The sequence below is a fragment of the Vipera ursinii genome (assembly GCF_947247035.1).
Source record: "Vipera ursinii genome assembly, chromosome: 6".
Lineage (NCBI taxonomy): Eukaryota > Metazoa > Chordata > Lepidosauria > Squamata > Viperidae > Vipera > Vipera ursinii.
Genome location: NC_139515.1, coordinates 19,092,679 through 19,115,383, shown reverse-complemented (window position 1 = coordinate 19,115,383; position 22,705 = coordinate 19,092,679). Strand labels below are relative to the sequence as shown.

Genomic DNA, 22,705 nt, shown 5'->3' with positions numbered 1-22,705 from the left:
TAAACTGCTTAGAGAGAGCTGTAAAAGCACTGTGAAGCAGTATATAAGAATAAGTGATATTGCTATAAAAATTCCAAAATAGAAGGAAAAAAGAGGAGGAAGAGGAGATGGAGTAATATGGTTGTCACCCATTAATGCATCTGATTATGATATTGCTTAAAGAGGTAAGCTAGGAACTGGGTAGCAAATATTTGGATCACTGGGCTAATTTACTGTCCTAAGTCATGGTTTGTTCAATCAAGGTGTCTTAAATAAGCTAGATATATAAAACATTACACTCAAACATGATATGAAGACTATAACTGGGTTGATTCACTAGACTAAGCTAGAATGTGCATTATTCATACGTAGTACTATGTATGAATCCAGCCACGGGAAACATATTCATGACACATGGTTTGAAAATCATAGTTTAGCATGATGCACAAAACCATTAATTGGCACATCCATGAAAAGAAATGCAGCCTTCAGTTTCCTAAGTCATAGACATGGGTATGCTCTCAGAATTGCTTCAAATCTGACTGTCCAATTATGATTCTTAACATAAGTTATTAAATACATGAATAATCATATAATTATTTTGAATTTAAACTTAAGCTAATTGCTTCTTGGCCTTTTGGCTAATATCAAGAATGTAAACTTAAGTTACATTTTGATTTAATCAACTTTCACAATCTTGACAAAGACCAAAATTGCTAGCTAAGAAAGTTTATTAAGCACTCCATAATTTAACCTCTTTGGTTAAGCTGACTCAACTGTTATCAATGCAGATTGGTTAGATTTCCTGAGAAACAACACATGATAAGAGCTACTACCCCTGTATGCATAATGTATATTTTTGGCTCATGAACTTCATACCTTCAGAAGCACGAGGTAGTTCTGTTCTTTTTGCAGCTTGCTTCAGCATGTAGGTCAAATAAATATCTCTTTCTGAAACAATTGTTCGGTGAAGATCTGGAAATTCTCCAATCATTTCTGCCATCATTTGCTCTAGTAAATCCTTTTGTTTGCATTTCTCTACATCATCTTTACTGAAACAAAAATGTCTCAATGTCTTCATTATGTTCTCAGAGGAAAAAAAGATAATAGAAACTGAAAACTAAAACATTTAGAATGAAATGCTAGCTAATTGAGAAATTAATGACAAGTGCACAAGTAGGAATCAATCACAGAAATCAAAATATGTAGAAATAATGTAGTAGTCTTTCCTTTTTAACAGATTGCTGGTACACTGCAAATTCACTTTCCTTAAACAATAGGAGATATTTGTTTAATAAGCAATAATTAACCACCTGGAGTAGAACACACAACAGTGTATTCCCTTTACTACAAAGCAGTTGTGTTTTTTTAAAAAAAATCTGCATAACTAATGTTAAAAAGAAATGAGTAAGTGCTTTGGATGTTACCCAGAGAGAAAGAGACTTCTGTGGGGAAAAACCCTATGGATTATAACTTATATCAAATGAAAAATTACTGATGAACATATTTGAGGTCAGAAATATGACATTTTTGCTTATTAATCATTAAAAATTAGTTCACTTCCTACTTATAAAATATTAATTACAAAGTACTGTTTTGTAAAGTATTGAGGAAAAGGTCTGTTGTTCTGTTTTATAAAATATTGGGGAAAAGATCTGGTGTTCTAACTATAGTTAGTACAATATCAATTTGAATCCCAAAATATTCCAACTGTACACTTTTTTAAAGGACTCATCATCTACCACAGGATGCAAAAGGTAACAAATGACTTCTGTAACACTCAACTCAGGCATAATTGTAAACTGCCCAGTCACTTATGCGAAATGGATGGTGTAGAAATTTGATAGGTAGATCAAAACTATTAGCACTTAAGACTTTTGTACCACTCCACAGTGCTTTAGAGCATTCTGAGTGATTTACAAATGTGAACATATTGCCCTCAACTATCTGACTCATTTTACTGACTTTGGAAAGATTGCTATAAATTATGTATATAGTTTTTCTACACAGCCCACTTTTAAACGTTCTCCTTATTTGGGAATTGTGGATTTATGTTGTTTATTTTTCTGGTGATACTTGTTAAGAGCATTACTTTTTTTAAAAAAGAAGGATTTAGAAATGTCAAATGCCTTTTAAAAAAGTGATCTATCACATTAAGAACAGGTAATCCTCAACTTACAACCGCAACTGAGCCCCAAATCTGTTGCTAGACAAGATAGTTGGGTGAGTTCTGCCCCATTTTACAACGTTTCTTGCCACAGTTGCTAAGTGAAGCACTGCAGCTTTTAAAGTTAGCAACATGGTTGTAAAGTGAATCTGGCTTCCCTATTGACTTTGCTTCTGAGAAGATTGCAAAAGGTGATCACGTGACCCCGAGACACTGCAGCTGTCATAAATATGAACCATCTGTCATAAATATGAACCAGTTGTCAACCATCCAAATTTTAAGCAAGTGACCAAGGGCATGCTGAAATTGTTGTAAGTGTGAAAAAATGGATCTTACATCACTTTTGTTGTAACTTTGGAATGGTCATAAACGAATGGTTGTAAGCGCAGGATTACTTGTAGTAATTAAGGGCAATGCAAGGATGAGATTATGAAAGAAATATTGAACATTTTGTCATTTGCTTTGGAAGGCTTGATCTTGCAAGACTCCTCTTTCAACTAGCGTCCAATACAATCTGGACATCACAACTGTAGAAAAAGGTTCTTTTAACTATGGCGGTAGTAAATATAACCTAAATTTATGTAATACGTTCTTTGTGTGTATCCAGTGTATGCAGTGGAAATCTGGCTCAGGACCAAGAACTGTTGGCAACAACATATTTGTAAACAAACTTAGTAGGCATTTCTATTGCCAAGAACGGGTAACAGAAAATTAACAAAACAGCTGTTACCTTACTACGCTCACAGTGAGTGGGAGGTGTGGATGACTAAAAGTACTCAAAACACATTCTAATTATAAGATGTCATTTCTTTGGAGAGATCTTTAGCCTTGCTTGGCTGTTACATTTATGTTGCATGTGATACAACAGAAGATTTGGTACAGCTGAGATACCAAAAAGCCCACTAGGCACAACTCCTCAGTCATTAGACTTTGTTTCACATTATTCTCATATCACCACGGCCAAGATAGTATCCAAATGGGTCTGGTTTGCGGTTTATGCTAAATGTGACAGAAGAATTTCATTACTATCTGATTCAGAGTTATAAAGTCAGAGGCATTTACAGAGCAGTAATAGAAAAAACATGTGCGGTGAGTTAAATACTGCAATTTAGAGAATTGCATCAGATGTCAGCACACAAGTATGCAAGGGTGTCCCTGTTATCTTTTTGAGTTCGCTGCAATTGGCTGCTCAGATAGCCTTCAAAGCAGTTTTTAGACTCCTCTGAATCATCATGTCAAATCTTACCTCAACTCTGTATCCAGATTAAAACATTTGATTCTGGTTGCTTTACTCAAAGAGCAATAAGGAGATATTGCTCAATGAGCATGACTGGTTTACCCTTTTTTAATTTCATCATTTAACACCATTTCCTTTTTAACATGGCTGATATTGTCCACAGATAATTACTATTATTGTAATGGCATTATTGGTTAAAAGGCATGAGCCTCAACCCTTAACCAAGGTACTAGTTATGGTATTTAAAGCCCTACATGGCAGGGGTCCGGAGTACCTTAACACCTGCTGCCGGCGTCAACTTCCCTCCACCCTGTGCGTTCCCACAGAGAGGGACTCCTCAGGGTGCCACCGGTCAGAGAATGTAGATTGGTGGCCCCCAGGGGGAGATCTTTCTCTGTGGGCGCCCCGGAGCTATGGAACCAGTTACCGGTTGAGCTCCGGATGGCGCCCGATCTTCGCTCCTTTCGCCGCGATCTGAAAACATACCTGTTCGAACAAGCTGGCCTGGCCTGAGGGGGGATTGGTGGGGTTTTTTATTATCATTTTATTGGGGTTTTATTAATGTATTTATTGTTTATATGGGCATGTATTTAATTACTTTTTAATTTTTGTAACTTTGTGTTTTATTCTTGCCCTGTACACCGCCCTGAGTCCTTCGGGAGAAGGGCGGTATAGAAATATTAATAAATTAAATTAAATTAAATTAAACCCAAACCATTCTGGTGTTTTGGAATGGACTGATAATACAGTAGTTCAGATTTAAAATAGCCCAATGCCCTATCCAACTAAATAGACAAAAGCATATAAAAATTTGGGAGATATTTTCATCCATAAACTACAGTCCCTTTCATATACTAAAAAGTAATTGACTGAAGTTGAATTATTCATGAGGTGCCAATGTCTATTATCTTTTATAAAACTGAGCAATTAAGCCAAAACTTGCCATTTTTTCTACTCTGCCTTGACCAAGCTGGCTATATGGAAGCTCTGGAGTATCCCAGTTCATACAATGTCTCATCCATCTCAGGTATGTTCTGGACTTTTTCCTTCATACTGCTTGAGATGCCAGCAAAAAAAATAGGAATTGGGGTTCAGTTTTAATGTGTGCAACCCTTTACCATCTGGTACTTATAACTAGATCAAACAGCTTAGATAACACTTGCACAAGCAGCTAATAAGACATAAATACAAAAACAGACCACTGGTTGCAAAAATTAAAAGCAAATATATTTTTAAAAGCACTAGAATTCCATGAAAGTGCCTTGTTCACAGGGAAGTAAAACTCCATCTAGTCAATGACATGGTAGTTGTTATTCTGAAAAGATCTGAAGACTACCAGTAACAATTTTTCTGAGACCCTAATTTTAATTTAATTTCCATGTATTGCATGCCCCTCATAAAAGGAATAAAATAAACTGTTCTAAGTCTGAAATTTTGGCTGAAATTACTGGCTTTCAAAAATATATTTTATATAATTAGATCACACAAAGTGGCTATTTGTGCCTTTTAATGCAGAATATTTTTAAATGCTTAAATATATTGTACTGCTTTAAGTTAAATTTTAAATGCAGATTTTTTTTCCTGGAAGTAAAAACAAGAAAGCCAACTTGTTAATCTCTATAATGTTCTCCACAATTAAAAGATAATTCAGACATACAGTAGTTTCCATTTGTCTAGCAGCATTCTACTACTTCAATTTTCCTTAAAATTGTGGTGAAACAGTAATTTTCAGACACTCTCTCTCTTAATTTTTTTTTCTGAATACAACATTCTCTCACATGCTGATTTCTTAACAATGCTATCATCCACCATACTAATTCTGTATATTTATACTCTGAAGTTCTGCTTACTGGGTGAACTTTGCCATTCATGTTGGAATAAAGATTTTGTTATATGTCCTTTTTCATGCAGTGTATGTTCTACCCTCTGAATGGTTATATTTTTCCTGTAAGTTGTTATATAAATACTGTACTCTAAACTACAGATTTATATCCTACTAAGAAGATGTTAGCAAACCTTACCCTGCCTATCTCAACACTTGCCCTGATTTTGCCACAGAACTGGCACTAAAGACGTGCTATCCTCAGCCACTCTTTTCACTGTGTTTACAAATGTTTGCACAAGCATCTAGTATCCCTTGAGAACCACACAATCTGTTTACTAATTGCCACACTTATGCCTACCTGATCGGGTCAGACAGGAAACAGAGGCCCCAAGCAAGCTTTATTTTTTGCCAGAGAGAAAGTGCAGCAATGGCTCTCTTGAATGTGACTGGAATAGGTCTATCTCCAAGGTGAAACTTGCAGAAAGGCACTTTACTCGCCTAAAACAGGAGTTAGATTAACACTGCGTTAAGTTTCTTACAGCAAAGATATACAATAATACTGACATGAATGTCTTTGTTCACCTTTATCTTCATTTATCAGTAAAGACAAGCCACCCATTGGAAGATATTGTCATGGTTCTAATAATAATAATAATAATAATAATAATAATAATAATAATAATAATAATAATAATGATGATGATGATGATGATGATGATGTTTGTACTTTTGTTTCTACAGAATACCCAAGCTAACCACAACCCACGTTCAAGAGAAAGCTTTTGATATGTGTGGCTTCCTGGCAGTAAAAATAATAACCAGATTTTGTGTGATATAAATGAAAATAAACTTCTAGGGGTTTAAGCCCCAGGGCAAATGAAAAGACTGAACGGTCTTGTGGGGAACAAGGGGAGGGGGGAGGGGGAGGTTGCAATTAAAAATTCCTTTTTGCAAGTAAAATCATTTCTGACTTTTCAAATTGCTAAAGTTTTAGATTTGAGTCAGCAGAAGGTGACTAAATGTTTTTGTATCACACAACCTGAAAGGGCAACTAAGACTGGGAACTTAAATATATGGGATCAACTACACTGGGAGGATTCAGTTTATCAATCCAGGGAATCTAAAACACTCTTTAGATTCTGGATGCCAATATAATTCCTGAGAATATAGTAAGGCAACACCACTGCTCAAATTAAACAAACTGAATGTTGCTTATCATCCATCAGATAGGTTCAAGGGTTTAATTTTCACCAATATTTTAGATAAATTCCTGCTAAGCTTAAATGTTTGAGAAAGGCTTAATCACCAAATACACTGAAGTAATACTAACATGAAGAGAAATGTGTTCGGAGCAAACAAGATGATAGCTTTGGGCCCAGTTGTAATCTAACAGTGCTTCCCAATCTCAGCAACTTTAAGATGGACAGATAGTTCTCAATTTACAACCATTTGTTTAATGATGGTTCAAATTATAAAAAAGTAACTTATGATCCATCTTCAAAGTTATGACCATTGCACCACTTAAAGGTCAATGTGTGACCGATGTTAGGGTGCTTGTAACTGGAGCACATTTACAGTATCTGCAGCATTTTGGGGTTATGTGCTTGTGATTTGTGACTTTCCAAGTTGGCTTTTGACAAGCAAAATCAACTGGGGAAGCCTAATTCATTTAATGACTGATTCACTTAACAACTGCAGTGTTTTGCTTAATGACTCTGTTAAAAATGGTCAAAAAATTAGGTCCAAAATGTGACGATTCATTTTGCTACCCCATCGATTTATCATGGAAGTTCCAATCCCAATTTTGGTTGTAAATCGAGGACTATATATAGGGATTTCAATTCCCAGAATTCCCCAAAAAGCCATGCTGGCTGGGGAATTCTGGCACTTGAAGTCCTACATCTAGAGACAGGGCTTTGTTAACACTGAGAAATACTGAGCATCACAGTTACATGCTAATATATGCCAGAATATTTTGAAATCTCTTTCAAATTCCTTGGCTATATACCAAACCACAATCCTTCCAGATACTTAGCACTGAGATTGAAACCTATAGTAGAGAAGTACAGACTCTGATGGGGGTCTAGGACAGCTCGCTACAGCCAACTCACCACAGCACAACTGGCTGCAGGATTATGCAACACTGTATTAATCATTTCATTCACTTACTTTTATCATTGGTAACCATAATAAATTGAAATTATTGTAACTCCTGTATTTCTGGATTGACTTTATTTTATTACTGGGAACAGTTCGATTGAAATTAACTTTTGTATTTGTTGAATTGTCCTGTGGTGAGTTGTTCCACAGTGAGTTGTGGTGAGTTGTCCCATTCTGTTCAATGGATACTTAAAAAAAAAGTTTTTTTTTTAGAATTTCTTTGGCCCAGGAGAATCTGATGAAATAAATGGATATCTCCATTTTTTTCTTAGCTGCCAGTCTTTTGCAATTTATAATATTGCCTCAAGGAAAAAAAGTATTGTTATTTTAAATTCACCTCTTTGAAAGCTTCCCTGAATTCACCTCCGGGAGCCATTCCTAATTGTTCCGTGATATGTGCAGAGACTTTCAGCAGCAGCATTTGCATCAATCCAGACATGAGCCCATTCTAACATGAGGGAGGAAGAGACATCATTAAAATAAATATGTTAATCTTGAATTGAATAGAAAAAAAACAAATATAATTCCATTAACAGTCTTGTGAAAGGAGAAAAACAGTTATTCTACCACTTGGAGCTGGCTTAGCACCAAATTTCCTACAAACTATATAAAGTCTGGTGTGCGTGCGTGTGTGTGCGTGTGTGTGTGTGTGCGCACAGAGCCACTGCAGTGGTGATGATGGTGAGCGAGGAGTACAGTGACAGGTTCTAGGCCTCCCTTAGGTATAGAAGTTGTCTCTTTCAGCTCTTAACAGAAGTCAAAAACCATCTATCTGCCAGCCTGCATCAAGTAAACTGTTACTGTGCACGGTCATACAAGCAGGAAATGGGACCTTTAACACAGGACTGGCACTGGGCTGCAGCATGCTAGAAACCAGGCCGCGCAAACAAGCAAAGCCTCATCCACGGGACGCAGGAAGCACACCAAAGACACACCTCCTCCGGTCCACAGAAAAACCTCTCTCCACAGAACCAGTCCCTGGTGCCCAAAAGGTTAAGGGCCGCTGCCTTAACACATACAGGGCCTAGGCCCATGCACACAACCAAATCTTCATGGTCTTACAAAAGGGCAGCAGGATCAGGGTCATCCTGATATCTGAAGGGAGAATATTCTAGAGGAGAGGGGCCATGGCAAAGAATGCAAGTTTCCAGGTTCTTGCTACCTAACATTCCTTTGCTAACAGGACCTGTAACACGTCCAACCTACCTGACTGAATTGGATGGGTAGAAACAACTGGGAAGAGACGGTCCCTAAGATAACTCAGCCCCAAGCCATGAAGGCTTTCAAAGTGACTAGACCAGGGGAAGGCAACCTCGGCTCTTTTATGACTCATGGACTTCAACTCCCAGAATTCCTGAGTCAGCTGACTCAGGAATTCTGGGAGTTGAAGTCCATGAGTCATAAAAGACCCGAGGTTGCCTATCCCTGGAATAGACAATCCGCGCCCTATGGGAGTCATCATTTCAGAAATATGTCTTTAGCCAAACAGAATGACCATGGGTGGGGAAAAAAGCATAGCAACTTCTAACTTCCTGCCAGCTTCCCCACTGACTTTGCTTGTGGAACTCAAGCATAAACCTTCCTTCCTTCCCCTTTCCTTCACAGCAGGCAGGGGCTGAGAGACTGGCTGAGAAACTGTCATGAAACATTGAAAATGAAGACTATGACTGCAGCAACAATGTAGCATCATCCAGTAGTACTGAAACAATTTCCCCAAATTTCATTCTCTTGAAAGTCCTGGGTCATGGATTTTGGACACATTCTGTAAGTTAGAAATGAATCTTTATTGTCAAAGTACAACCATGTATACACTGAGATTGGCTGAGCCTCCCTTCGTGCCCCCACCCCCAACTTACAGTGACACAAACCCTCCATCTTATTACACCATGTGAGCTAATTGCACAACACACCAGCCTCGCAAGTCAATCATGCATAAAGTTTATAAAATTATATCCCATTCAAAAGCCTAATAGCCCATGGATAAAAGCTGTTCTTCAGCCTGTTGGTACGGCTGGCTATACTCTTATATCTCCTACCCGATGGTAGGAGAGTAAAGAGATACCGTCCAGGGTGTGAGTCATCCCTGAGAATTTTTCTCACTCTTCCAAGGCAGTGAGCCCTGGCGATGTCATCCAGTGGTGTCAGGAGACAGCCCACAATGTCTTGTGCTGTGCTCACCACCCTCTGTAATGCTTTCCTATCCGCGGCTGTCAGACCAGCATAACCAAACCACAATACAGTACGAGAGGACACTCTCTATAGTAGACCGGTAAAAGAGGGTCATTAGCCGTTGTTCTAGTCTATTTGAGGTATCTTGACTAAAACGTTGTTGCCCTATGATGCACCATTTCACCCAGTTAAAGGTCATGACAACGATATTGTTAGTAATATATAGATAATAGCACCCTGAATTGCATCTGAAAACACACTGGTAACTATTGCAGCTCATGAAGCAATTGTGTTACAGTGTGTCAAATATCCAATACCCTTTACTTCCTACTTCCTGTGTACCTTCTGAATGTTCTTCATGGGCAGCCCCATGTACAGCACATTGCAGTAGTCAATACAAGAGCTAACGAGACCATGAATGACTATGAACAAAGCCTACCAAACCAAGAAAGCTTCAACTGACATATCACTCTATTGTGTGCAAACGCCCTCCTGTATATGATCCACAACTTTCAGCGAAGAGGTCTGCATCCTTGAGTGGATTTATTCATAATTAGTGATAATTATGTACATATAATCCAAAAGTAACTAAAAACTCTGTAGTCATCTGTTAATCTCCTTCCTGGAGAATCAAAAGGGAAGAAAATGGTTCTAAAATTATCTGACTCATTCTAGCATAGCAATGTTTATTGTTTCAACCTTCTTGTCAAAGAACAGTAAAAATAATTCCCCAAATAAGTCAGTAATTAAAAGGTCCAACACAACATACAGCTTATTTTCTTGCTACTTAAAACAAAGGGGTTTGTTTTTTTTAAAAAAATCTGATTTTCTACTTTAAAAACAATTATATAGCATTCTCCTCCTTTGCTAATGATGTTGTAGTCTTAGTTGATATCCTTTGCCATCAGACTGTACTTTTGCTTTAAGACAGAATTTATAAATGTCATTGGTGCATATTGTGGTGGTGGTGGTGGTGGTTAATCTTCAATTTGATTCATAATCTGGGACTGGTAAAAATTTAACAGTTCAAGTTGTTGTCGTTAGCATATGGCATTGTTACAAGAGCCAGGTGATCACAAGGCAATTGCCAAGTAATAGTTTGGCTTGCCTGGATACCAGCACTGTTGGAAGATCCACTTGCATGCTTCCCAAGATGCATCACAGGACAGCAAGCTGGCTTCGCACCAGAGAGAAAGATGAGTGGCTCTTCCTACAGCATCACCCAAGGCCCCCTCCCTTCCCAGAGAACCTGCCTGGCAAATGGACACCATAACCAGGAAGGTTCAGAGCTGTCATCTGACTGCCTGCACAGAGCACCAACTCATCGCCCCACCAAAGTGGTACCTATCTATCTACTTGCACAGAACATGCTTTCAGACTGTAGATGGACAAACCCTGAAGCAAGTGACAGGAGCTTACCCTGCCACACAGCGCTAGGCTTGAAATGCCAGAGCTGAGACCATTTCCAGCATCATTAAGTCACTGAGCCACCTCCCATTTCCTGTTTCCAAATGCAGATTAGAAAATCATTCTGCTTTAGGTACATCATTTTGTTGTAACTTCTAAATGTCGCAATATTGACAATTGCAACGGGAAACAGAAACTATTTCTTTAGGGTGAGTCACAGATTACTGACCACCCATCTCTGCCCATACTTAAATCAGGAACAAATACAAATATTCAGAATATTAAGACCAGTCCTCCAAGAATATTATCTAAACCTTATTACATGTCTTGGTTCTCTAGCTGCGCATTGTTAGAAGTTGCACCGTATAATCACATTTCAAAATGTTGATTTATTAGATTGTCCTGCCAAGAAGATTTGACATAACTGAAATTATCATTTTTGAAATCTTCTTGAGTTGCATTTGGGGCTCTCTTCCTCAAACTATTTAGGCTACGTATTTTAAGGCTATGTAAACTGTTCGAAGAGTCAAAGGTGTTTCGGAAGGTTTGAGGGTACGAGCATAGTTCCTGTGTGCAGCAGCATTTTTTCTCCCAGGATCAAATGGCTGCTGAGCAATTCTGGAGGAGCCTTGTTTATACCCCTGCATACTTTGCAGAATATCTCCCTTCTCCACCAATAAAAACTGGTCTTTCCTCTTCTCTCTGCTTGGTTTATTTCCAACGTACATGCAATGGATCATTTAAACTTTAAGCAATAAAAAATGGATACAATGTCCACAGCATGGCTGAGCAGAGGAAAAGGGACCAAGTCATATTAGCTCTTCACACCACACTGCAATTCACCTCCATACACCCTCTGAAAAGCAGTGAACAAGAAGTGATTATTATACGATAGCTCTTTTGTTGACCCCAGACTTAAGGCTAGAAACACCTAGGTCAGGGGTATACAACCTTGGCAACTTTTAAGATCTGTGGACTTCAACTCCCACAATATGGGAGTTGAAATCCACAAGTCTTAAAGTTGCCACGGTTGGACAGCCCTGACCTCGATAAAAGAAGTAGTTCTGACTCAGAGTGTGAAAAAGCAATGGAAGCTCAAGCAATCCTTTTCTGTAGGAATTTCAGAAAAAGTTGGAAAATTTAAACTTGTACAAGTTTATGCTGTTATTCACAGCTGCGTGCCAATGCTGTGCATACTTATTTCAAAAGGCACCTCTTGAAGAAGCTACGAAAAGAATTCTACAGTTGATTTCATGCTGTAGACTTAACACCAGCCTCAGTTGCAGCCGATTATAAAAGCAGAAAAGGTATGGTTTGAATCTCTTCATGATGAATTATCTCATACAACCAAAACAAGTGGACTTTATCATAGAGGAACACACACCTGCTTTATAGCTTGCTGAAGCTTCTCCAGATTGATTTCTTTGGCTTCCTTTAGCAAAGTTCTTTCATCCATTTTTAACATAGAAACTCTATATTGGCACAGCTCAACCACGACCACATCAGGCTGAACCTCCTGTATTGTCTGCAAGAGATGGATTCAGGCTCAAACCTACAGACAAAATTAAAAAGAACCAACCTGCAACGTTCTATACTAGCGTGCTGAATAGCCTCATCAGAGACATCTTTAAAAATGCAATGAAGTATAAATGCTTGTGTTCTGTTTTCAAAATTTTACAAGTTTAAAATAATTACATTAATAAAGTGATTTAAATAATTTAAATAATCTTTTTTTAAAAAGAACTTTTTAAAAAATACTAGTTTTTTCTAGTATTCTTATAGAAGTCATCAAAAGAAATAGATGACAACACTTCTTTTTACGTAAAGAAAAGAATTCTATTTTTTTTCTCATCAGGATTTTTGTCCTAAGAAGGTTGTCACACACTCCATTCTTCCTTTAAACCTTCAAAGTTGTATTAAATCCACAAAGAGATCTTCAAACTATATACTCATAGATTATGTATTTACATTACAAAATGGTTTGATAGAAACTTGAAACAAAGGTACATTCAATCATTTTACAAAGATCTTCAAGATTTCATAGAAGATGCTCTATTAAAAAACCCCACTGCCAATTTCAATAATTACCTTTACCACATCTTTTTTGCTGCTATCGCTGAAGTGGGCAGTGCCAACGACATAAACTTTGGAGCCCTCTTCAGTTGCAAATTCCGTCACAGTGCTTGGAAGGCTGGGCTTCTTCTGTCTCTTCTTCATCTTCATCTCCAGAAGTATTTTTAATGCATCTGCATCAGCTTTGCGTATGAAAACAGTGACATTCATTTCAAAATTCAAATATTCAACGGCGACCTTTCACATCCTATCATCTATGCAATGGAAGTGACTAGGCTAGGCTAAGTTTACTAGACTAAGTTTACTAGTCCAACCTCCATTTTGGGTTGTGAACTTTAGGGACAAAATCAGCAAGGCTTCAGAATGTATACCTAAAACCTCTTCACACCATTCACTCTTTTTGAGCCCCAGTTTGGATCTGTTTGAAAAAGCCTTAGGATCCTCTCCCCTGTTGCTTCAGTGCCATTGGGGGAAAAAAGAACTGTGTTAAGGGATTCCAGCTGATTCTTTGAAGGCATAAACAGTTCACAGATGTAATAGTTCTTTGCAATCCAATTTTTTTGCATGTCAACAATAAAAAGTCGTACCAAAGACAAAATGATTCAGATTTGTCATACTCTATTCCAAATCACTAAATTGGAGAGAGTTGTTTTTTTGCACAGGCAATTTTTCATAGAACACTCACAATTTAAATATCATCAAACAAGCTAAGCAGCTTGCCCACAAGAATTAGCATGTTTTACTCCTCTAGCCATTAAATCAGAAAGAAGAATACCATGGTTATCTGTAATATAAGATCTCTGTTTAGGAGGACATTATAAATATAAAAGTCCTATTTACATCAGCTTTCCTCTAAATGCAAAAACTTTGCAAATAATTGCTAGCCTATCATCCTATGAGCTAACCGGCTCTTAAATACTTAAAATTAGCAATGCTCTATTGCTAATTCTAACACAATTTTGGAATTCTTACAGCTGCTACTGTACTAAAGTAGCCAATTTAAGAATTCATTGTTGATAAAAACTGTCTTGTCATTTAGGGTATTTTTAGATACAAATATTCAATTTCATCAAAATAGATCCAAAAACCAGATTACTGAAAGCAACAGCTTCAAAGACAAAGCAAAACTAATGGGAACTACTGTCCATTAAATTCTATTTTTCTAATAGCTTCCTCCTAACACATTATTCTAAGTGTCTCTACCATTAAGTTATTTTAAGCAAATAATATATTACAAAGGTCTCAGCCAATCCTGCAGTAACACGTTTTGGGTTTTTTTTTAACGAAAGGAAGTTATAAAAATGGTGAATATCTGTAGCTCCGGCATAGGATAAGTGTGAAGGTTTGTTCTCCGAGCTTGTGGGTTGGTTTCTGAATGTTTCATAACCAGGCTAGGTAACATCTTGCAGGGGTAGGCAACCTTGGCTCTTTTATGACTCGTGGACTTCAACTCCCAGAATTCCTGAGCCAGCGTAGCTGGCTCAGGAATTCTGGGAGTTGAAGTCCACGAGTCATAAAAGAGCTAAGGTTGCCTACCCCTGGTTAAGGGGATGTCAGTGTTCTTCTGTCTGAAGAACAATGATGTTCCGTAAACTCTGCTGAAGATGTTACCTAGCCTGGTTACAAAACATTCAGAAACCAACCCACAAGCTCGGAGAATGAACCTTCACCCTCAGTTATAAAAATAGAAATATGTTGTGCACATGGAAGCCTCTAGAACACATAGCTCTACAAGAAGAAAATGAGGTGGCTCATTCTACCTTGGCCAATATGCCATCTATTCTGATACATGTGTAGGTTAATCCAAAGTGGGAGTCTTTCTAACGCATCAAGCTCTGACTCTTTAGGCTACAGCAGTTGCAAACAAGACTTAACTTTCTCTGAGAAGCCCTAACTCTAATCAAAACTGCTAACAGCTTTGAAACAAAACTATGAAGCAAACTGGCTTTCCAATAGGATAAAACATACAAATATTTGATGCAATATCTGAAGCATCTTCTGGTCCATCGCCTTCTGCATTAGGTAAGGGTTCTGGTTCTGCAGCAGCCTGTACGGAATGAAAACAAAGAATGCAGGCTTTTTTTAATTATTATTTTTTACATTCTAGTTTACACCACTCAAATTCATTCGCTATTGTTATTGGTTGTAAGTTAAGAAACAAGTTAACTTACGACTTCAATTATTCTACTGCTTGGAAACAGGCTGTAGTTGAAAAACACAGGCAATTCCAAGTGTATATGGATAGTTACAATGACCTTACAAATTACAATGAAGTGACCTCGAATTATGGTTGTGGTGATCATTAAGGGATCATTGCGTGACTGCGCCCGATTTTACAAGCAATCTTTTTTCCTCATGGTTGTTAAATGAACACAGTGATTGTTACATGAACCCATTGTGTGCAGTGGATATTTTTTTGCCAGAAACCAGAAGTAAAGCCAATTTCTGGCAAGAAATGACGTAAATCGTGATCATGTGGCCACAGGACTCTGCCAACGGCTATAAATATGGCTTGATGGCCATGTAACATAAATGCGATCACATGACTATGGTGGTGGTGGGCAGTCATTGGATCTTTGAAAATAACCCATAAATCGCATGGAGGAGGTTAGGTGAAAATCTGAATAGTCCTAAGTGACTGGTCATAAGTGGAGGACTACCTGTAGAGCACCTATCTCAAAGCAACAATACTGTAACATATTAATAATTAGCCATAAATGTATTGGCAATGGAGGCAAGTGAGCTTTTTCTTCCTTTTAGAGATGAATGGTTTTAAAGGGATGGTTGTCAATCTTTCATGTAAATGCATTTTGGGCTATTTGCCACAAAAGATTTGCTGGATGGAGCTCAAGCACACCCTGCCCTCTCCATGTAAAACAACAGGCAAGGATATAATCCTATTTCCTTAAGGCAAGTCAATGATAAATAAAGTAGCTGTATTAAGGGTGTTCTGTTAAAAAAATAAGATTTATACCCATCTTTTTATTCAAACGAATGCTCAAGGTTTAATAACAAATCCAGAGTGGCAGTATATAATCCTACAGCTCTCAGGGTGGAAGGAAGATCTATTGGGGGTTTCGCTGTCACAATGTTACTTTGGTAATTTATAGTGCATTGCAGGGCAAGTATACACAAGAGTGTAGCCTCTGATACCAGATTTTCAAGGCCTAGTAGATGGATAACCTTATCTTTAGATCTGTCAATCAGTCTAACCTAGCCTTCCCCAGGTTAGTGCCTTTGACTCTGCCTGCTGGGAGTTGTGAAAGTTTAAATTCAACACATCTGCAGCTTATCAGCTTAGCTTCCATCTTCTGCTTGCTTGTACACTGCACACACCACAAATATCTGCTAAACATACCAGCAGAAGTACTTCTCCCAGCTACATACCATATTGTAATTTGCAAATTTACCTCTTGCTGTTGATCCCCCTCCATCGCTGGAATGTCCCTTATTCTTACCAATCAAATAAGATCTACAGAAAAGACAAGACAAGCTCTCAGGACGCTGTACTGACAAAGTTTAAAGTGTCTAATCAAAAAGTACCAGTTCAAGTCACTAATTAGGGCTAATCATAAATGTCTGCTTAAACCAAGAGTATATAAATCCTGCCCAAAAGATATTCAAGAAGTATGAAAGACTGCCTGTGACACTGGCTTGATTTCTCTCATAGATATTGGGGTGGGGGTTGAATCAGTGTTGATTCCAGGCAACCTCTTGGACAGATCTCTTCAGTTTTCTAAGCAAGATTTCAGAAGTGGTTTGCCATTGCCTGCTTGCTAGGACTGAGAGAGTGCCTGGCCCAAGATCACTCAGCTGGCCATGTGTCTAAGAGGTGACTAGAACTCACTGTCTCCCAGCTTCTAGCCCAGTGCCTTAACCACTGCACCAGACTAGATCTCAATAAGGACAATGTTTATTAGTTTATGCAAAATGTGAAGGAAAACAAAACGTAAAAAAGGCAGCCTGAGGTTGAATATTTACCTAGCAAGGTACAGTATATTAAGCTTAGTCAGATGTACACAAACCAGTCTGCAATTATTCTCCTCACCCATGTAGAGATTAAAGTTGATGAATGTGATGGACACGTGCAGAAACTGTTGCCTATTCAGAGAAGACTGAAACATTTTTTAAGTCCTGAACAACCTGATAATGTTTGGAAGTCTCTCAAGCATCACCTCCCTAACTCACAAGTATAAGGAAAGGAGGTACAGAGCAGAGTTGCATGATTCTGCTATTATGCCAATCTCTTACAGGTAGACTTGACTTATGACTGTCTTACAATTATAAAGGTCTCAGAGAAGTCCACAAAGCCCATAAAGTCATTGCCATAAAGCACTTCCAGTCATTGCCAAAATGTTACACCATCATCCCAGTCACATGATCATAATCGGGGTGTTTGGTAACCTGTTCACACTTACAGTCGGCTGCCAGGTGCCCCCATGTGATTGCCATTATTTCTGCCAGCTTCCCCAGAGGGTCAATGGGGAAGCCACCAGGGAAGGTTACAAACTGCTGCCACCTATTAAGAGGTCTCCCATTCATCTCTGGGGGCTGGCTGAAAGATCTGCCTGACAAGGGGACTGAACCTCTTTGATGGGATGCAGAAATGTGAAGATTTCAGCTCTGCTCTAGTACTTTGCCAAAGCTGAATTCCTTCGGCAGGCAGTTCTTTCAGCCAGCTCCCAGAGTTAAGAGGGACCCAAAATCCAAGCAGAAAGCAGAGGGGCAGCACATTAAGGTAAAGAGCACAGGGTGTCTCAACCATGTAGGGGAGGCTCAGCACAGACCACGAATAAGTTTTTCTTCACTCAGCGGCTGAAAATCCTGTTTGGATTTCCGCAGGGAAGATTTTCAGCTCCTGAATAGAAAGCAGCATGGTAAGGAGCGCAAGGTGCTTAGAGGAGAGAAACCCCTGGGAAACCTGGTAAAGGTTGCACATTAGTGTCTTTTCACTCTTCACTCAGAAAATCTGCCTGGATTTTGGCAGGGAAGATTTTCAGCTCCTGATCAGAGCCTCTCAGGATTCCCATCCCCCCACCCGCCCAAGGCTCCTTATATGGAATTCGACAAGCTCAGTGTCCTAACCCACTGAGCCACCGCGTCCCTTACTCACATTTATACTCATACTTAAATCAGAAATGTTACTGAATGGCCCTGTGCTGAAAGGCATAACATTATGAATAATACTATTTTTAGATCTGCTCTATTCCAAATGCTAATTTCCAATGTCCCGGAACTTACTGAATAAATCTGTACAGACACCCAATAATTCTAAAATTGTAAATAATAAATTGCAAATAATAATGTGCAAATGGGCGTTAAGTGTGACTAGGAGCCCGCAAAGGGAGAAGCCTAAATTTTCACTATAGATTTGTCTAATTTCAGCCCTCTGAATTTCACTTTATGCATATTTGGGCACACCCACTCTTTTCTTTATTTGGCCTTTATGGAACTAAAAAGTAGTATTTAATAAGTACTTGATGGAAGAAGTTAAGTTATTAACTGTGGCCTGCAAATCTTACAGACTGAAGTATAATTTTAGCTAAACAATTCACACTTATACTGTGCCTTTACAGCAACAGAGAATCAGTCAATATGTGATCATCCACCACTGGCTTTCTAAGGCTGGACACCTTTGAAAGTAGCAATCTGCTATTCTGTTTATTTATAAATATACTCCAATTCCCTAACTGTACATGGTCTATAATAAACTGTATCATAAAAATCAAACTTAACTCATGCCTCTTCAATAACATTTTTTTACAACTCATTAAATCATATTGCTAAAAAGCAGAAAACTACTGCAAAATTCAGTTTATCAATTTCCATGACTTCATCCTATCATTTGCTTATATGCCATTCTAATACGTTATTTTTATTTTAACACTACAATTCCACCTGATCTAATTGTCTATCTGCAAATTTGGCTTTAGCATCATTTCTCTTTGCATAAAACATCCATGCTACAGTTACCGTATATTTCGTTATGAAATTGGACTCTTTCCAATTGTTATTTCCCAGTATTTCTGTCAGCAAATTGTTTTATACTGACATTGTCAACAATAAGCAGAATACTCCTCATTCATCTTATTTATAATTTTAATGTCTGACCAAGTTCTGAATCACTTTCTATTTTTTTTAATATACTGAACCAGAGAAAATCTCATTTTCCTTTGTCTCCAGAGAAATATCTGAATCTACTTAAAGTTACTTTAATTGATTCACATTTGAATTTTCTTTTACACCAATCTATACAAACTCCTTTTATTATTACTTTTTCAGATTCTGGCCTAGTCTATTGCAGCTAATTTGTTTTAACGTATTTCAGTTGAGTTTGAAAGTTTTTAGTATCTTTTTTTTCTAAGTCACTAGACTGAGTCATCTAGAAAAGGATTATTTTGTTTTAAATTTTCAATTGTTAAAATGTAATTGCCTTAAGAAATGGTCTGGTATAGGGGTAAAGGCATTGGCTAGGAACATAGTCAAATTCACCCTCAGACACTGAAACTCACTTTGGGACAATCACACTCACTTATTGTTGGGGGGGGGGAGGAAGAAGATAGTATTTGCAGACTGTTTTGAGCTCCAGGAGGAAATATTTGTCTAACAAATGAATGGGTAAATAAATGCTATCCCCAGTGATAAAAAGTGATAATAATTGGCATATTTCTGTAAAGATCTCATATTCCCAATCAATTTGAAATCAGTTTGGTACTTGAGATTCTACTTGCTCTCTTTTACCACCCATGAAATAGATGACTGTACTCCAAGGGTTTTCAAAACAAATGAAGTAAAATATTCTTCCAGATAATTATTTTTAAAATAAACTTAGTAGTCCACTATTCTCAGCTTTTCCAGAAAAATAATTATCACGGTGCTTTGGAATTGATCAAGTTAAATCAAATAAGAGAAAACAGAAACTGCTGGTATTTTTGATCAATGAAAACAATAATGGTATACTCTTTTGTTATTATAGACTGCAAAATACTAACCTGCTTTGACTTTCTTTTATTTTACTATATAGCCAATGGATAGATCTTAGTGCACATTCCACTTTAGTGACAGGAACATTTAGCTTTTAAATCAATTTTCTGAGGCATTAAGTCATCCCAAAACATAAAAACACCTGACTGTTCCACCATTCATTCTGGAGTCAAGACAGTGAACAATCAAGAGCCCAAAGTTCACTTCCAGGACCAAGAAATAATTAGATGCTGGAATTTGTACCCAGTCAAACTAGCTCATCTTTCAGGAGTTTATGCAATCATTTGATGTGTTGTTCAGTCACCATGAAACCTGTTAGACTACAATTCAACTTAAGTAACTTCTAAGTTACTTAAGGAAAGAATTGTTACTTCAAAAATACAAATATAGTAAGCTCACCAGATGTACAAGAGGGAACTAAATGCTTCATTTTGATAATGCATAGTCACAAGAGTCAACTCTGGTTCCTTAAATGCAGGGGAGAAACATGTATATCTGATGTGTTAAAACCATCCTCCCCAACTTGGTGATGACTACTGGTCAGGAATGATGGGAGTTGTAGTTCTCACAAATCTGGAGAGCACAAGATTCGAGAAAAAGGATTGCAACGTACCCACTATACAACATACATGAATTTCCAGGAGGTGATAATAAACTAAAAAAATAAACACCCCTTTTCCCCAATTCTTAAGCCAAAGAGTTTTGTACCTCTTTTATAAATCTGAAAACTTTTCCAAAAGTTCATATACTATTTGATTAAACAGGCCAACCTGCAAACTACCTAGTTCCAAGTAAATTTCCAGTGGTTACAGTTGACTCACATCCCTGCAATGAGGGGATAAATGTGTTTTCGGTCTTTTAAGTGAGACCATAGCTAGATCAGATTTACTGGAACTGGCACAGGATATCAAATACATATCAAACATCTTAGTGCAGAAATGTGCAATATATAAGTTTTGGGCATAACAAAGGAAAGTCAAAACTCAAAATGAGATTCACATGGGAATGCTTGACGTGTCCTGCTGACGTGTATCTAACCTTGTTTTAAGCTACTGGATTTTAGTTTTAGTATAACTTTCATGAAATAGAACATGGGCATATAGACAATTTGATACACACAAACACATATACACACACCGGCTATATACACACATATAATTAAAATGCCACATTAAAATATTTTATATACTATCACGCCACTGCATCAATTATTCAAATAATTCCAAAACAAGCCTCTGTTATTAGAATAGAAAAGTTATTTCAGTAAGGGAATCAATCCTTGTATTTTTTGGAACATATTAATAGCAATATGAATTTAAATGCATATTCTCTTAAAATCTGAATTTTGCTCCAATTCAATTTCTGGCTGAATGGTGTCTTTCTTCATTAAAAATGCTATTACTACAGGGCAAAAGTAATTACACACATCATTCCACCAACGAAAACTACAAAAGTGTGCTGCAGCCTATTATTAGCAAGCAATCTAAAATTGCTTTTCCAGTTTCTACAAAATAACACCTATTTGGCAAGAGCTAAGAATAGACAGATAAAGTCCCTTTACACCGTCACACATTATAATATTGTCATTTTCTCTCTTTGCGGGGAACAACAGAAAAGTTTTATTCGATCCCCAGCACCATATGCCACTTGCTGGGTTCCTTTGCACAACTTTCCAATTAGGCTGCCTCGTGGGAAAACCCCTGAAGAGACTTTTGCCTAGATACGTTGGGAGATGCTAGGAAGGAGGGGGAAAAAAAGTTTAAAGGTACAACAAAGCAGACATCCCATTAAAACTAATACACAATATAAAGCAAGCCCACTTGTTCACAAACTTCCACCAGAATTTTTTTTTAAAAAAATAATAATAATTTCACACCTTCCGCTCTTCTCTCCCCCCACCCCCCAACTTGGCATTTGGCCATTTTGGAGAAAGGACGGTGGGGAGGGTGCCTGAAAATTAAACCGACATTGTCCCTACTGCAGTCAAAACCTTGCCAACGACAAGCCGGAGACACACCAGGAGAGACTCGGCCAACTCCGTACTGCTCCAAGCAAAAATTAAGCAGGAAATACTAACTACCTCGCCCCTTACTTACTTTCCAAGCTATGCCGCTCCCCGACAAGGGAGAAACCTTGTGCGTACGAACCACCAGCTGAAACTCAAAGCGGTTCCGGGACCAAACTTAGAAAAGAAAAAGTCCCCAAAGGGAAAAACGAGTCCTCCGGGGACTCGCGGCAGATTAGCCTGACAACACGTTGTATTAGTCATTCATATGGGAGGTGGAGGGAGGGGGGGGAAAGAAAGTGCGCCGCTTTGCATTCTGGTAGCTGTAGTTCAGCCTCGCTTCCTGCTCCTCTCCTCTGCACGGCAAAGGGCGGGGTTTGGAACGGCCAACTACAACTCCCGAGGTGCAGAGCAAGGCGCATGTGCGCTGACTCTAGGTGCGGAGAGTGGTCCGCTTTCGTGTTGGGAGTTTCTCCGTGGGAGGGTCTCTGCACGGGTGGCGATGCGTTCTGCGAGCTGCAACTTTATTTATTGAATTCAATCTGTAGAGCCGCCCATCTCTGGTTTTAGGAGCTTTTCTCGGCTATTCAACGTCTGTAGAGGATTGTTGGGAAAAGTAGTGTTTTCTAAGCTTAGCGAGTTTTAAGATATACGGATTTCAACTTCCACAATTCCCCAGCAAGTCTTCTGGCTGAAGTG

The 22,705-nt window shown here is 38.2% G+C and overlaps 1 protein-coding gene across 2 annotated transcripts in view; it reads right to left on the bottom strand.

Annotated features, from left to right (window-relative positions):
• Positions 1-22,260, bottom strand: part of TRABD (TraB domain containing) — a 28,702-nt gene extending 6,442 nt beyond the window's left edge. For both annotated transcript variants that reach the window (XM_083365556.1, XM_083365555.1), the window contains exons 1-8: positions 22,098-22,260; positions 16,428-16,489; positions 14,986-15,064; positions 13,033-13,199; positions 12,329-12,469; positions 7,706-7,816; positions 5,567-5,706; positions 859-1,031 (exon numbers count right to left, since the gene is read on the bottom strand). In XM_083365556.1, the coding sequence (XP_083221682.1) occupies positions 859-1,031; positions 5,567-5,706; positions 7,706-7,816; positions 12,329-12,469; positions 13,033-13,199; positions 14,986-15,064; positions 16,428-16,451 (835 nt within the window). In that variant the 5' untranslated portion in view covers positions 16,452-16,489; positions 22,098-22,260. The remainder of the gene's footprint in view (positions 1-858; positions 1,032-5,566; positions 5,707-7,705; positions 7,817-12,328; positions 12,470-13,032; positions 13,200-14,985; positions 15,065-16,427; positions 16,490-22,097) is intronic.
• Positions 22,261-22,705: the final 445 nt, after the last annotated feature.